Here is a 15293-nt window from a genome sequence, read left to right as displayed (position 1 = left end):
TGTGTGTTGGGGGAGCAATCACAAAAAGTTTATAAGTAACTGAAAGTCATGTTTCAGTATTATAAAAGTTTCCGTTCTGTTGATCCACAATGCCTTTTCAAAAAGATAACTGAATATTTTAATTTCTACTTGAGTTACTTTAAGTTCTCATAAATCTCTGTCTCTTTATACCTAATTTTATTTTTATTGCTTTATTCAGTCAATCAATATTTTTCATTACCTACCTTATAACAGACTCCCTGCTGAGAGGTGATAATAAAGAGAGAGAAGGGCCCGAACATGTGTAGAAAGGGTTTCTGACTGCTTTAGGTGAATAAAGAGATGCCCAAAGCTGACTTGCAAGGTCGGCCTGCCCAAAGCAATACTCTGATATTTGACTGATAATCTTATCATTTGAGTCATAACTTTAGGTGAGAATAAGGCAGGAAAACTAGTTCATTGTCATCTATTAACACTTAAATGTCTTAAGATTGTAGAAAATTTCCATTATATTTCCCATTTTAAGATTATTGAATGTTTTTATATAAACACTACTCAAACACCCATCTATCTACTCATTACCTGGTTATAATGTAAGTTAATATTTTTACTAAATTTGCTTCACATTTTTTGGAGAAATGATTTATCATGACTTTTGTAAGCATCCAATATCTACCCTATTGATGGACATTAGCTTCCAAATTTTCACTCTTATACATAAGGTTGCAGTGAGTATCCTCCTACATATCACCTTTAGTATATATGCAAGGGTTTCTTTACACTCAGAAATAAAATGGCTGGGTATTAAGATGTGTGCAACTTCAATTTGGCAAGATATTGCTACCAGTAATGGTAGCAGTAATGAGTATGGATATACCCATTCTTTCATATCCTTATAAATATTATAGAGATTTAAAATTTTTATCTATCTAATTGATTTAAAGTGGTACCTCATTGACAATATTTTACTTTGCCCTTTACTAAGTACTGAATTTAAGACTAAATTTTACGCCTGAATGTATCTTAAAATATTTATTAACTATCTGATTTCTTCTACTGTGAATTGACTGTTTATAGGCTTTGTCCATTTTTCCATAGGATTTTGTCTTTTATTGATTTGTAAGAATGTTTTATCTTGGGTACTAATCTTGTTTTGATTAATTTTATGGTATCTTCTACTCTATGGCTTCTCTTATAACTGTTTATGGTGTCTTTTGATCAATAAAAGTTTTAAACATGGATGGACCTCAAGATAATCATGTAAGCGAACTAAGCCAGACAGAAAAAGTCAAAAATCACATGATATCACTTATATGTGGGTTATAAACCTAAAAGGGGTGGGAGGGAAGGTAGATGGGGTAAAAGGGGTCAAATATGTGGTGACAGAAAGAAATCTAACTACAGGAGGTGAACACACAATGTAAATAGATAGATAGAGATATAGATATATGTCTTACTGTTTAAATGTATCTCTAAAACTTATAGGATTTCATTAACCAATGTCACCATAAAAATTAATTAACTTAAATAAATAAATAAGATTTAACTGATAATTTAATTAAGACCTATATTATAAAATGTCAGACTGTAAATTTTTAGAAATTATATATGTATGTATATACACATACACACATATATGTATTTGTAGCATTTATTGAGTCATCCATCTATAAACAATGGAGTTATTTTATATCCTTCTACAAATTTTATAATTTTCTCCATAAATATCTTATAAATCTTCTTAGATGTATTCCCGTAGGAACCTTAGAGATTTTATTGCAATTATAAATGGAATTTTTTCCACTTTAATTATGCTATCTAATTTCTTGTTACTGGTATATGGATATACTATTTTTGTATACTGATCTTGTATCCAACAACCTTCTGAAACTTGCCTGTTTTTATGATTTGAAGAGTCTTTTGGAGTTTTTAATGTAGACAAATCTTATCATCTGTGGAAGATGAAACTTTTGTTTCTTCCATTCTAATTATATAGTTATGCTTCTTTTTCACGTTTTATTGCATTTGCTAGAATCTGCAGTACATCATTGAATAGAAATGCTGATAGAAGACTTCTCTGACTGGGAATGTTTCTGGAGGAATTTTCATCAGTTTAGTTTCGATTCTTATTTACTGTTTTCTTCTCATAGTAATGTTCCCCTTTTCTATACATTTTAAGTGTGTTGAATTTTCCTGGACTAGCAGCAGTCAGGTAATTCTATGGAGGGGGAATGAGAGATTTGGAGAGTTTCCTTAATATCTTAGTTAAAGAGTGCCCTCTTCAGTTAGAACAGTGAAGTGGACTTTATTTCGTTAATGGAATCTTTTTTGGAAAAGTGGTGGTTCTAGGTAGGACCCTTAATTTCTGGGCTTGATTTCTTATTTTTCTTTACTTTGCTAGTTGCCCCCCGACTTTCCTAGAGGCAGTGCCTTACCAAGAGGGCCACTGTGGTCTTACATACTTTCCAAGCCTCTTTCTTGGAAAGCCAATTTCAAATCCTCTGGTCTTTGACTTGTTCTCAGATGTTCCTCACCAGGGAATGATGCTCTCTTTCTGGGTCCATGTCCTATGTGTTTCATCCCCACTAGTGACTTGCTGCTATCTCCTCTCTCCCATGTAATCCCCACTCAATTTTATTCCAGCTTGGGCTCTGAATCTGGTTCTACTGATTCTGGATTGTTCTCCTACCTACATGAAAACAAGTGTGTAGTCTTCTATAGCCCCTATTATTCTCTATGCATGGGCTATTATGTGATTTTATTTGCTTTGCTGTTTGTCTGTGTGGTTTTGGTGGATGTATGTAGAAATTTGGATTTAAGGAACTAAAGGATCTAGGAATGTTTTACAATTTTTCTCCATGACTGTAGAATTGTCCTTCTGTCTATGACTGGATTTCTATCTTTATGATTTTGTTGTTTTTTGACTTACATATTCCATATGTTGTTAGGTTTCTTGGCCTAGGATTTTTATATTTTCTTGGTGACTTGTTCCTTTAATGGTATGATTAGTAAATTCTTGTAACAATTTTTTACTCAAAGTCAATTATACATGATATTAATAAAAGAACACTAACTTGCTTTTGGTTAATATTTTTGAGATATATCTTTTTATATCCTTTTGCTTTTAAACTTTATTTGAAAATAATTTTATTTTAGGTATAAAAGCATAGAGTTGGACTATATATACAATTTGATTTTCAATTTAACTCTGAGAAAATACCTTCACTGATGAGTTTAAGCCCTTTACTTTCTTTGTGATTACACAAAGATATTTAATTTTATTTTTATGATTTTAATTTGTCTAGTGAGCATAAATGATTTTCTTTCCTTTTCTTTCTCTTTCCCTGATTTCTATTAAGTTGGTTTTTTGTTTGAAAAAAATTTATTTGCTGGTTTGAAAGTTACAGTTATAATATTTGTTCTCTTAATTGTCAGTTTTCAAACTTTAGTGTGCATCAAAATCACCTAAAGTCCTTGTTAAAAACACATTGCTGGACCCCACCCTCAGAGTTTCTAATTCAGTAGATTTGGGGTGGGACGCATGTACAGTAGTACAGTCATGCACTGCTTAATGACACTCTGGGAAACATTTTGTCATTGTGTGAACATGGTAGAATTTTCTTACATATACCTAAATGGTATAGCCAACTACACACCTAGGCTATATGGTATAGCCTACTGCTTCTAGGCAAACCTGTTGCTGTACAAAATAACATGAGATTAAATCAAGCACAAGAGACAATGACACAACCCAGAGAAATGGTAAACATGACATATGAGTCTGCTGCTAGCATTAGCATGGCATACAGTTAGTTACACGACAAACTTTTTTTTTTTTTAGTAGAAAGAGTATACTCCTAAATAGTGATAAAAAGTATAGCAAATACATAAATTAGTAACATAGTTTTTTATTATCATTACCAAGTATTATGTACTATACATAATCTTATGTGCTATACTCTTATACGACCACTAGTACAGTAGGTTTGTTTATACCAACATTACCACAAAAACATGAGTAATGCACTGCACAACATTACAACGACTACTATGCCACTAGGCAATAGGAAATTTTCAGCTCCATTATAGTCGTATGAAACCAGTTGTATATTTATTTGGTCCACTGTTGACTGAAACACCTTAAATGCGGTATATGACTTTATTTGCATTTCTAACAAGTTCCCGGGTAATGCTAATGCTGGTACTCTGGAAACCACACCTTGAAAACTTCTCAGGAATTGGTTACTACCAGGGAAATAGTAGCACCTGTATCCAAATAACCATTATGAGCTGAACTTTCTTGTCTTTTTGGAGTTCTTTTACTTGTTGAATTCTCTTATGCTCCCACCAGCTCAGCTATTATTAAAATATTTAAATTTCCTTGTAACCAATATTTTTAGTTGTTGGCCTTGGAAACTCCCAGAGGAGTTTCTTTGATTATCTTGTCAAAGAAACACTGCCAGGAACAGAATTAGGGCTTTAATTTCTCACAGGAGAATAATCCCCTCCCCCACCCCCAACCCGAGTTCCAAACACAGAAACTTTCTTTTAAGTTCCACTGAATTGGTAACTGGAATTTTTCCGGTCTCTTTTTTATGGAGATGCAGCTTTTACCGACTCCTCACTGCAAGTAGGAGTTTAGCTCTGTGCCTTTGGTGAACCCATTCAAGACTGTTTTCTGCCCTTGATATGCAGTCCAAACTTCAACCCTTATCCATGGGACATCAGCTTATGGCTTCCCATTTAATGAGTATACTCTTCATTTCTAGCACTTCAGGGTTTCCCTTTTGAACCTGGTTCTGCCTGTACACATTGCAGAGGGAGCATGTATTTCATCCAGCATTTCTGTGTGCTTAATGAGGTGGAAGAAGCTATGCTATCTCAGGCCTCCTGGTTGTTTTCTATTGTCTTTTTAATTGTCATCTAGCAGAGAACATGGGGCATAGGATCAAAAAGTTTTGAGAGGCAGAATGTGGGTAGTAAATAGAATCCATAAAGTCTGGAATGGACCTGAGCTCAGGGACTCGGGCTGGTAGCATACCATTAGCAGAGGCGAGTAGTAGATGGTGCTGAGTTGGCAGTATTGAAGGAAGGGCACTCAGCTAGCAGAAGTTAACACGATAAACAAGGCCTGGGGCAGTTGTGGGTTTTAAATTTTTTATTTCACACAAAATGTTATTTATTTCACATAGAATATATACCACTAAAATTTTTAAATATGTTTTCTTTCGGAGTCATTCTTTTCTCAAACGTCGACTTATCCATCCCTCTTAGGTGTGCATTGACAACATATGCTGAAAACTACACTCCACCGTATGATTATCAGCCACTTGTGAGTATAAGAGGACTGAAAAGCCATATTCTAATACTTATTTATGTACTTAAAATGATTCTTTATATCTAGTGTAAATAGTCAAGCTTGGGAAGAAAGGACAGATTGCTGAGATTTATGATGTTTTTATATTTATTTAGAGGTATAGCTATTTGGAGTCAATAGAGTGTTTTATGGTTATGATTTATTTTAGGATTTTTATAGATTTCAGGGAGAAAATATTGCAATGTCCAAAATATATTAGCTACTTTGTTCTTCATCTTGTTTTATTATCCCTATCCCTGAATTCAATTTATCTGAAATAAGAACCTACCTTTCTATTTATTTGTATTGCGTTAACACATAAAAGTGGCTTAATTTATCTCTGGGAAATGTGTATGTTGATAAAATATGTCCAGTTTACAACTTTAATATACTTTTACTTAAAAAATTAAACAACAGAAACAAAACAAGGGTGTGTCCTATTAGCCTTGTTCTGGAAGACTTAACCAGTGCAATTGGTAAGAGATTTGATCATTGACAAAGAGAAGAAAACAAGTTATCTTTATTTTCAGATAATATGATTATCTTCTTAGGAGAACCAATGTATTAAACTGAGAAGTAGAATAGAATAAGACCATTTAGTAAGGTGGGTAAATACAAAATAAGCATATCAAAGATAGTATCTTTCCTTCATATCATCACTAATGGTTAGTAAACTATAAAAGAAAAAGCATAAAAATTACTATAGCAACACAGATTTAAAATACTTTAATGAGGAAAAATCTAGATCAATAAAGACCAATATATAAGATATGGCAGTTTGTCTCCAAAGACAGGGGACCTTCCTATTTGCACAGGCCACTTTCCCAGCATGATGTGAATGTTTCTTTTCCTTTTGAATCTGGCCTGTCAGGTCCTCAATTTGATCAACAGAATATGGGAAAAGTGACCCTGTGCCAGATCTAGGTCTAGCTTTTAAAAAGACTATTTTTGACTTTTGGGGCCCTGAGACACCATGTAAGAAATCCAGGCTACCATGCTAGAAGGAGAGACCATGAGGAGAAACATTGCTGAGCTTGATTTATGAGTGAGGAAGGCATCTTGGACATCTAGCCTAGCTGAGCCTGGACTCCAACTGCAGCTGCCATCTGACTGACAGATTCCAAAACAAAGATAATAATTTGTTTTTCGTAACCATTTTTTAAAAAATATACACCCAAGAGATAAATGGGACAGAAATATCAAATAAAAAGGAATAATTTAATAAATTGAATTTATAAATTTAATACTCAGTGGGATAAAGATGGGGTAAGATGGGTTCTTTTTTACATATATATATTTTTATATTTTTTAATTATAATTGACATTCAATATTATACTTGTTTCAGGTGAAGAGCATAGTGGCTAGACAATTTATGAAGTGACACCACCCCCGCCATTAAGTACAGTACCCACCTGGCACCATACATAATTATTATAACATTATTGACTATATTCTCTATGGTGTACTTTAAATTCCTAAGACTATTTTGTAACTGCCAATTTGTACTTCTCAATCTCTTCAACTTTTTCTCTCAGCCCCTGCAACCCTTCATGAGATGGGTTCTTTTACCTATTGCCAGGCAAATTATTAATTGTTTTAATTTTCCTGGAAAGGAATTTGGCAGTGTATATCAAGATATTATTTGATTTAATAATTCTCCTTCTAAAAAATTTCCTCAAAGAAAAATAATTTAAACTAGGGATAAAATTTCTATCCAAAGATACTCATCACAGGATTATTTATAATGGCAAAAGTCAGAAAATACCTAATGTTTTACTCTTAAGAATAGTCCTAATTAAATATGTTATAATAATATGATGCAATATTTTGCAGCTTTTGTGATGTTCACAAGTAGTTCTTAGCATCATGATAAATCTTCGTTTAAGGTTACGAAAAACATTAAAATACAAAATAGAACATATGTTTTATCTAAAAATATAAAAAATATAGAAGAAAAATCCTGAAGAAACTGTCAAAATGCTAGTGAAGCTGGCCATTGAAATAGTGGGATTATAGTTGATTTTCTTCATCTTTACATTTTTGGTCATGGTCATTTATAAAGCTATATAACCAGAAAACAACACAAAGGAACAAATATATTATTTTCAAATGCAATTCAGACCCATTTTCTTATGTGCACGGAATTTGGCTCCAACTCTGAACAAAAGGAAATTGAAGACATATAATTAAAAACTCACAAAATTTGAAGGACTAATTTCCCCATAGGCAGAAATATAAAGAAAGTGGGATGTATTCTCAGAGTGTATAAATCTTTAGCCATTGTGTTATATGTTTATGGTTTTAATTTTTTCAGCATTATTTCTAATATTTCTCCATTGCTTCTTTTTACATTAACAGCACAGCCTGCCATGGCAGTTGCTTGGCTTTATTTAAAGTTTTCTTCATTCACTTCCAACTTCCATACCAAAGTAATTGATTTTGAGACATGTTTTTATCACTGCTTTCCAGCACTCCTATTTAATGAATGCTTGCATTGTATCTTTATAAGATACAAACATTATTTTAAATTATAAGTGGATGGGAACGTAAACAAGTGTATATGTCATAAAATATTAACAAATCAAGGAGGATTTTTTTTTTTTACTTGCTAGATACTACATGATATGATCTTAGCATAAATAGTTCACCACTCATTCAGGCTACCACTTTTGCAATAATGCAATCCTTGATGAAACCTTAAAATATTTGGATTCATATTATTGCAAATTTGGTGCATGACTTGAGACTTTGTTAATTGTTATGATGTCTCTTATATATGCTTTATTCATATTTTCATTAGATGGGACAGCATTATAGGAAGTTTAAAGGGAGTACAAGTTATCGCACCAGGGCTCTAGATGTAAGTAAGGAAATACAGAGTATTAGAAAGCTATAAAATTGTTTCCAAGGAGAGAAATGAAACAATTGCAAACTACTTCTTCAGAGCTCCATGTCTTCCTCTGGGTGCTTATTATACCTCACTCCAATTTCAGTGAAAGATACTTTCTTTTAAAAGCTTCCCTATCTTTCTCCCAAAGAATCAAAATAAAGGAAAAATTGCAGAGAAGGCAAATTAGAGGACTGGTCCAAGGTTGGTTGTATGTAGGGTACATGAGCCTTTAGGACAGGGGACAAGTAAGTTGAGGATAATGGTAGAAAGTTCACTGAACACACTCAGGGTGAGTAAGGAAAAGAATTAGTTCAAGCAGGGACTAGCAAACTCAGGAAGTCTAAGGGCCAAGGGAATGAAAATGTTGAGAAAAAAAGAACAGAAAGCATAGTAGTAGTGAAGGAGTGAGAGAGCTACAAGAATTAGAGGTAATGAGCAAAGGGGATTTATTGGAATTTTAAAAGTAGAACAATTCTGAGGAATGACAGAGTCCAGGATGGAGCCATTAGAGTGAATATATACAGTGGAACAAAAGTCATTGACCTGAGACGGTAAGACAGAGTGTAGGCTACCTTCTAACATGGGTGTTGAGAATCAGTCTACAAGACAGCAGGAAGAAAGGGTGGGGCCAAGCCCTCACTGAACTTTGAGGAGCATTTTGAAGGTTAATGGCTCTTCCCAGCCATGCGCCTGCCATTTGGATACATCCAGTTGGTCAGTATCATGTGTGAAGTACCATTTTGTTTTCCTAAAGAGAGCTGCCTATTGAATTATCTTTACAGGCATAAGAGTATCTTTAAATAAGAAAAAAAAAATGTTTTGCATACCCAAGTTCATCCATGGATAGAAAGATGAGAAAGTTTTTAAAAGAGAATTATGTTTTATAGTTGGCATGCATTCCAAATTGACCACATGGAGTCCATACAGTGTTTCATAGTAGGTAAGAAAAGAAGCTGCATCTGTTTAAGAATTATTCCCAGTAACAGCTTGGCCTATCCTGCCACCGGGCCTTTATGTACCAGAATAGGTATAGCATTGTTAAAATATTGATATTTCTGTATTAAGTAGATATTAGCTATGGCCTTGAATCCCTCAGAATCCTGCCACCTGAGCAGCCCCAGCTCCTCCTCTAGACTCTGTGGACCCAGGACTGTATGGTGACTTTCCCAGGCCCTAAGCACTTTTGCCTTTGTGGGCTCCTTCTTCCATTAAAAAAACAAACAAACAAGCAAAACAACAGCAACAAAAACAAAAGAAAACTAAACAATGTTTTACAACCGCATTGATATAAAGACAAATATAACCCAAACCAGATTATATTCAGTTTTTGATTTAAAAGATTATTAAAGAAATACATTTTTAAACTATATTTCCCATTGGTATTTTATAAAGATTACCCATCTTTTCTCCTTCCTTTCCTATTTTTGACTATGCTATTTTATTTTATGGCCATGTTATGTGACTGTGTTAATGTTAACATCTTGAAATTACCAATAACCAAATGAGTGTTATTACACGAAACTAAAGCATACAATACTCATTTGGGGGGGGGCGGTAATACTGTCAGACTTCTATACCCTATTTTAAGCAAAATTTTCTGTATGGTAGGTGCCATTGGTTTCTGCTGTGAGATGTTTATGGCTGTTATATTACCAGCATCATTTCTTGGCTTAGCTATGAGATTCTATCACTTAATAAAATTGTTTTTTTTTTTTCAAAATGGCACCTGCATTGTTATTGTATTAAAATATACATAATAAACAATACTATTTTAACCCTTTTTTAGTGTACAATTTAGTGGTATAAGTATATTCATATTGTTGTTATATTAATTTTTTAAATTCTGATTATAAAAGAAATGAAAACATTTTTGTCAGTCCCCAAAAGTACTGCGGGCCTTAGGCAGTGGGCTTTCCTGTGCCTCATGGCTGAGTGGGCCCAGACTGAACCCTCTGGAATTTTAACACCTGACTGGCCAGGGGCTTCTAGAATTTGCTCAATTGAGTTGGCTGGTGCTTCACTGGTTAATAAGTACTTTGTATTGTACCAGACCAAAATCCATCTTAGCCGTGAGTTAGAGGTGGGCAACATCATTAAGAGCCCTTTGTTGTCCAGTTATGCTCATTCACATGAAAGAAACTCCCCAAAGCCTGGAATTACCCTTAATTTTATGCCTCCTAAGAAGGGATGTCTACTGGGGCCTTTAAAAAGAAGGTGAAAGAAATACTGATTGCTGAGAAACACTAAAATTTGGGACAGAAAGTAAATCTAGAACAGGGTGGGGGTTCTGTGGGAAGCATCACTTGTGTCAATTAAATTAGCTTTCAGTTCCCACTTCTGCAATTTCAATTTCATTCCAATATAGACAGCCCTTTTGTGTGTGTTCTTTTCTTTTTCAGTCTAGAATAATGTGTAGTTTTGACAAACTTCTACCCAGAAAATTAAGGCTGATCTTTAACTAGGTAGTGTTCTGGGTTCCATGATGTATTTACATGACTTTTATTTTAGTTCTACTTGTCTTTGACTGTATTTTAGTGTATCTGTTGTTTAGTTCTCTAGTTCTCTACTTTTTGTCCTTGGTAATGTTCTGACTCAATATCTGCTAACAAAAGAATAATGACCATTTATTGAAAATACTTGTCCCTCTTATTATGTATTATTAACTGAAACAAATGAGAGAGAGTTTTAGAGTCTTCTGCAAATGAAGTAGTGGTGTGGGATGAAATTGGAAAAGAGAGACGGGGTCATGTGGTTTCACCTAATATCTTTTGGTTGATGTCAGTGTATCCCCAAATGCTGCTGCTAGTTAACATGGAAATAGCCTTCTATTACTTGGGTTCAGAAGACCATGATGGCCTTCCTGAACTGAAATTCTATCCCTGAAAGATCTCAATACACGTCGTACATATGTATGCTGACCTTGTACATATATATGTAGGGTTGATTTTGTAGCATTTAGGCAAACAGTTCTCATTCTGAGTCTCCTGCCATTCTGCCAGCGCCAAGGAACCATACTTCCTAGGCCCCAGCTTTAACATCAGGATCTACTGGCTGTTGCTTATATAGTTACACAGCTTCTCCAGTTAATTGGGATACAATGGAATTTGCCCAATTGATTACCCTCAATAACCCAAGGTTTCTCAAAGAAGGGGGAGTTCTGCCTCAATATCTGTAACATAGAAATCCTGCCTGAGATTCCAGTCTTACATTCATGTGAGCCAGTTCCTTAAAAATCTTGGTTTCTCTGATATTTTTTCTCTTTCTTTCTCTCTCTCTGGAGAGACTTCACTGATATAGACAGAAAGATATTCATGAGCTCTGGCTCTCAAATTCTACTATTTGATCTGATTCTCTTTTATTGATCATGTGCCATCCTAACAGTCATTTATTTATGACCAAGTAATCTTTTCGATTAAGGACTTTGGCAGGCATTTAATTCAAACCTACTTAAAAATTAGGAAATAAATATTATAACTTCTGCTCATCTGGTATAATACCAGTGATTGAGAAATTGTGGGTCTCTATTCTCAAGAAACTCAGATTCTTAAGTATTTTTAGTATTGTCTTTAGTAGAAAGAACATATTTTTTTTCTGAAATTATACTTTCATCTTATATTACCTTCTGAAGATAAGTTATCATGATCTCCTTTTTGTTCCTAGGTTAAGTCATACAGCTTAGTTCTACTTCAGGGAACTTGAGATTGTGGGAGATTTCATTTTCTTCTTTTGGATTACATTTAATTTCTACAGTGAACATATTTGACTTTTGTAATGGAGAAAAATTAAAGAATTTTAAAATCGAGAACCTTAACTCTCAAGTTTATACTTGAGATGTCTATCTTTTGTGGTTCCCAGGGTTGAAAAAGGAGATTTGGCTGTGGGGGAAGTGTTCTTTCCCTCCCACAGCACACTACACTGCATGTGTGCTCAGGAGACAGCCTTATTAGGGTAATACAGGTCTTCAGTTAAGTGCATATAAGTGCTAAAGAATTTTATGTATGATGTATACTGAAAATAATGAAACAAAATAGCACAGCAATCTACTTTTATGTCTACTTTCATTTTATCCAATGTGACATTCACATTAATAACCTTGCTGCCTAAAATACCCTTTTAAGAGGAAATGGAGTACCCAAAGAACGTGCTTATACAGGCATGCTACGGTAGAATGGTCTTTGCTGTATGAATGCCAGGTGGCTAATAGCTATCCAGTGGACACAAGGTTAGTTCTCAGAGACTGATTTGGCCAGGAAACATAACCCATTATGCATTTTTATGGCTGATCTGGATGAGGGAATTAAACTATGCTTTCAAATTATCTTACAATATTAAATTAGGCAGTTACTGATGTTCCAGAAGGCAGGCCGAAACCTGAAAATGACCTTGAAAAATAAAACTATCAAAAATAAAAGGTCCTAAGAAAAAGGATGAAATCAAATATGAATAACCATAGAACAGTTTCCCGGATGAATGGGAAAAACTGGTGAGGACTGGGTATACGGTTGACTAAAAAACAGCAATATCATTTTATTCTGTAAAAAAGTTCAGGAGATAATGGTGTTAGAGTAAGAATATAACACTCAAGAGATAGTAGGGATAAAGTGGGGAGGGGATGGTGATCTAAGAGTAGGATACATTGATATATTTTACTGATTTAAGTGGTAAAACCATATTGTTTATCCTTCATACTAAAGGAAGGTTGATTGGGGGCCCCATTCACAAAGAGGACCCTCCTGTAACATCCTAACCTTCCTTTCTATGACATGTGAAAAGGAGAAAGAAGAGGAAGATCTTCCCTAAAGCGATTCTTCTACTGCATCTTTAAGAGGTCCTGCTCCTACCGGGCCTGTTGCCCTCAGTCTTCCTTTACCTGACACTCTCCATTTTTCCATCTTTTATCAGGATGTTTCAACTCTTCCTTGAAACAGCACCCTCAAAGATGATGAGAGATTGATTCTTACTGTTGGTTGTGTTTTGTCAGGTCTTGCCCTCTATGATGTTTTTTTGGAAGTGAGTAGTTGTCCACCACCATGCATTCTTTTTCATCCCTCTCTTTACAGAATCTATGACATTGCAGCATTCTCTCCATCACCCTTCTTTGTTCTTCATTGTTTCCTTATGGATCCACCCACAGGTATCCCTAAGATATGGGCCCCAGAACCCTACTTTTCTCATTTTACACAATCTCCCAAAATTCATCTACTCCCATGGCTCCCCAACCATCGCTTTCTTGGGGGAATATATTTTTATCTACTTTCAAACTTACAGGAAATTTGCAAGAATAGCACAAGGAGCGCCCATATAATCTTTAACCAGAGTCACTAATTGTTGACTACTTGAGAGTAGGCTGGAGACATTGGACCCTATTACTTCTATGTGTATTTTCTAAGAACATGGACTAGTAGCTATCGTAAAGTTTTCAACCTCAGGAAAATTGATACAGTTTAATTATGTAATGCGCAGCCCATATTTCCATATTCCAATATAATTAATGGTCCTAGTAATGTTCTTTATAGCTACCGTTCCCAGCCAGTGATCACTGCTATGCTTATGGCACTGACCTCTCTCCAAGCCATCTGTCCCATAGTACTACCTTCCAAATAAACATTTGTATTGATGTCATCTCTTATTCGTTGTAATGGTGTTCAAACTCTCTCAGCCATCCAGGTTGGAACACCTTTGGTTCTTTCTCACTGTTAGCTAGGTAAATCCTCTAAGTTCTTCCTGTGAAATGCCTTCACCAGTGTGGCCCTGCATAAGCCGTTGTTTGCTGATGCCCACCCATTCCATACCTCAGACAAAGCCTTCCGGTTACCCTCCTCTACCAGAAGGACTCAGAAAAAGTTTGCGGTGATTGTCCTATCTTAATGGAACTTGGTCAGAACTCAGGGTCTGTGTCACACCAGAATAGTGAACTAGCCCAAAGCAACATGATTAAATTGATGTTGAATATTAGCCATTATACCCATCCTCTGAAAAAGCTGCTTTTTGTCTCCATGGACATGCCTATTTTGGACATTTCATACAAGGAATCATACAATGTGTGGTGTTTTGGTTTAGCTTCTTTTACTTAGCATAATGTTTTCAAGGTTCATCTACGATATAGCCTCTATCTGTTATTTTATTCCTTTTATTGCCCAGTGACATTTCATCGTGTAGACAGACTGCATTTTGTTTATCCACCAGTTGATGACATGTTAGTTGTTGAGATCCAATTCTAATCACAGTTCCTGAATCCATTCTTTTCTCCTTCAGTCTTTATAGTACCTTCTGCTGCCAGAATCCTTTTCCTAAAACATCACATTTAATCTTGTCACTCACCTCATCAAGATGAATCGTTTTCTCTGCCTAGGAGCTGCTAAAAGAACAAACTGACCTTGCATTTGAAACTCTTTTCACTTCAATCACAGCTGCAGTAGAAATTAACAAATCCTGCTTTTCTCTGAGAGGGAAGTCTGGACCATTGATGCTCAAATGTCATTTAAAGGACTTCTACCTGACCAAAACAAACAGACAGACAAACAAATAAACAAACCCAAAGAAATATACCCCAATGACAAATATACCCCAAATTATATGGAAACTGACATGGATATTATGTAGTTTTAGATTTTTTTGTGTATATTCTTTTTCATCTCTTAATTATTAAGATGTTCATGAGGGTCCTGGAGGGATAATAAATCTTATAGTTAGTTGGTTAATTTTAAGTCCTGGATGAGTCACTTAATATTGTTATTCTTTAAATTCTCTCCTTTTAAAATTTTAAGCAAATCATCTTTTCTTATATAGAAAGTGGAAGTAGTAATTATTTTCAATAAAGCCAACCTAAGATTAGAACTATATTTTGGCATTCTTTCATTGTTCTGTAGTTTTAGTGATTTAATATCAATATTATCCTAGCACTTTAAAATTAATACCAATTTAAGGCAGAAATTAGATAATTAGTTCAATGGCTTTATGTTCCTTATCTACCATTACCCTTGAAATAATCTGAAAGAATCAGTATTTCCTTTGGGAAGTCAATGATAGTGGCTTCCTTCATTACAATAGAAGCTTTAATGAAGTGA

The 15293-nt window shown here is 34.7% G+C and overlaps 1 protein-coding gene across 4 annotated transcripts in view; it reads left to right on the top strand.

The window, feature by feature from the left end:
* The window catches only part of CUNH9orf135 (chromosome unknown C9orf135 homolog), an 83503-nt gene that overhangs the window by 47509 nt on the left and 20701 nt on the right, over nt 1–15293 (top strand). For 3 of the 4 annotated variants that reach the window (XM_036217629.1, XM_016135525.2, XM_016135527.2), the window contains one exon: nt 5254–5311. The exons of the other annotated variant lie outside the window; for it this stretch is intronic. In XM_036217629.1, coding sequence (XP_036073522.1) covers nt 5254–5311 — 58 coding nt within the window. The remainder of the gene's footprint in view (nt 1–5253; nt 5312–15293) is intronic. 4 annotated transcript variants of the gene reach the window in all.

The sequence above is a fragment of the Rousettus aegyptiacus genome, unplaced genomic scaffold (genome assembly GCF_014176215.1).
Source record: "Rousettus aegyptiacus isolate mRouAeg1 unplaced genomic scaffold, mRouAeg1.p scaffold_m13_p_3, whole genome shotgun sequence".
NCBI lineage: Eukaryota > Metazoa > Chordata > Mammalia > Chiroptera > Pteropodidae > Rousettus > Rousettus aegyptiacus.
This window is presented reverse-complemented; position numbering and strand designations above follow the sequence as displayed.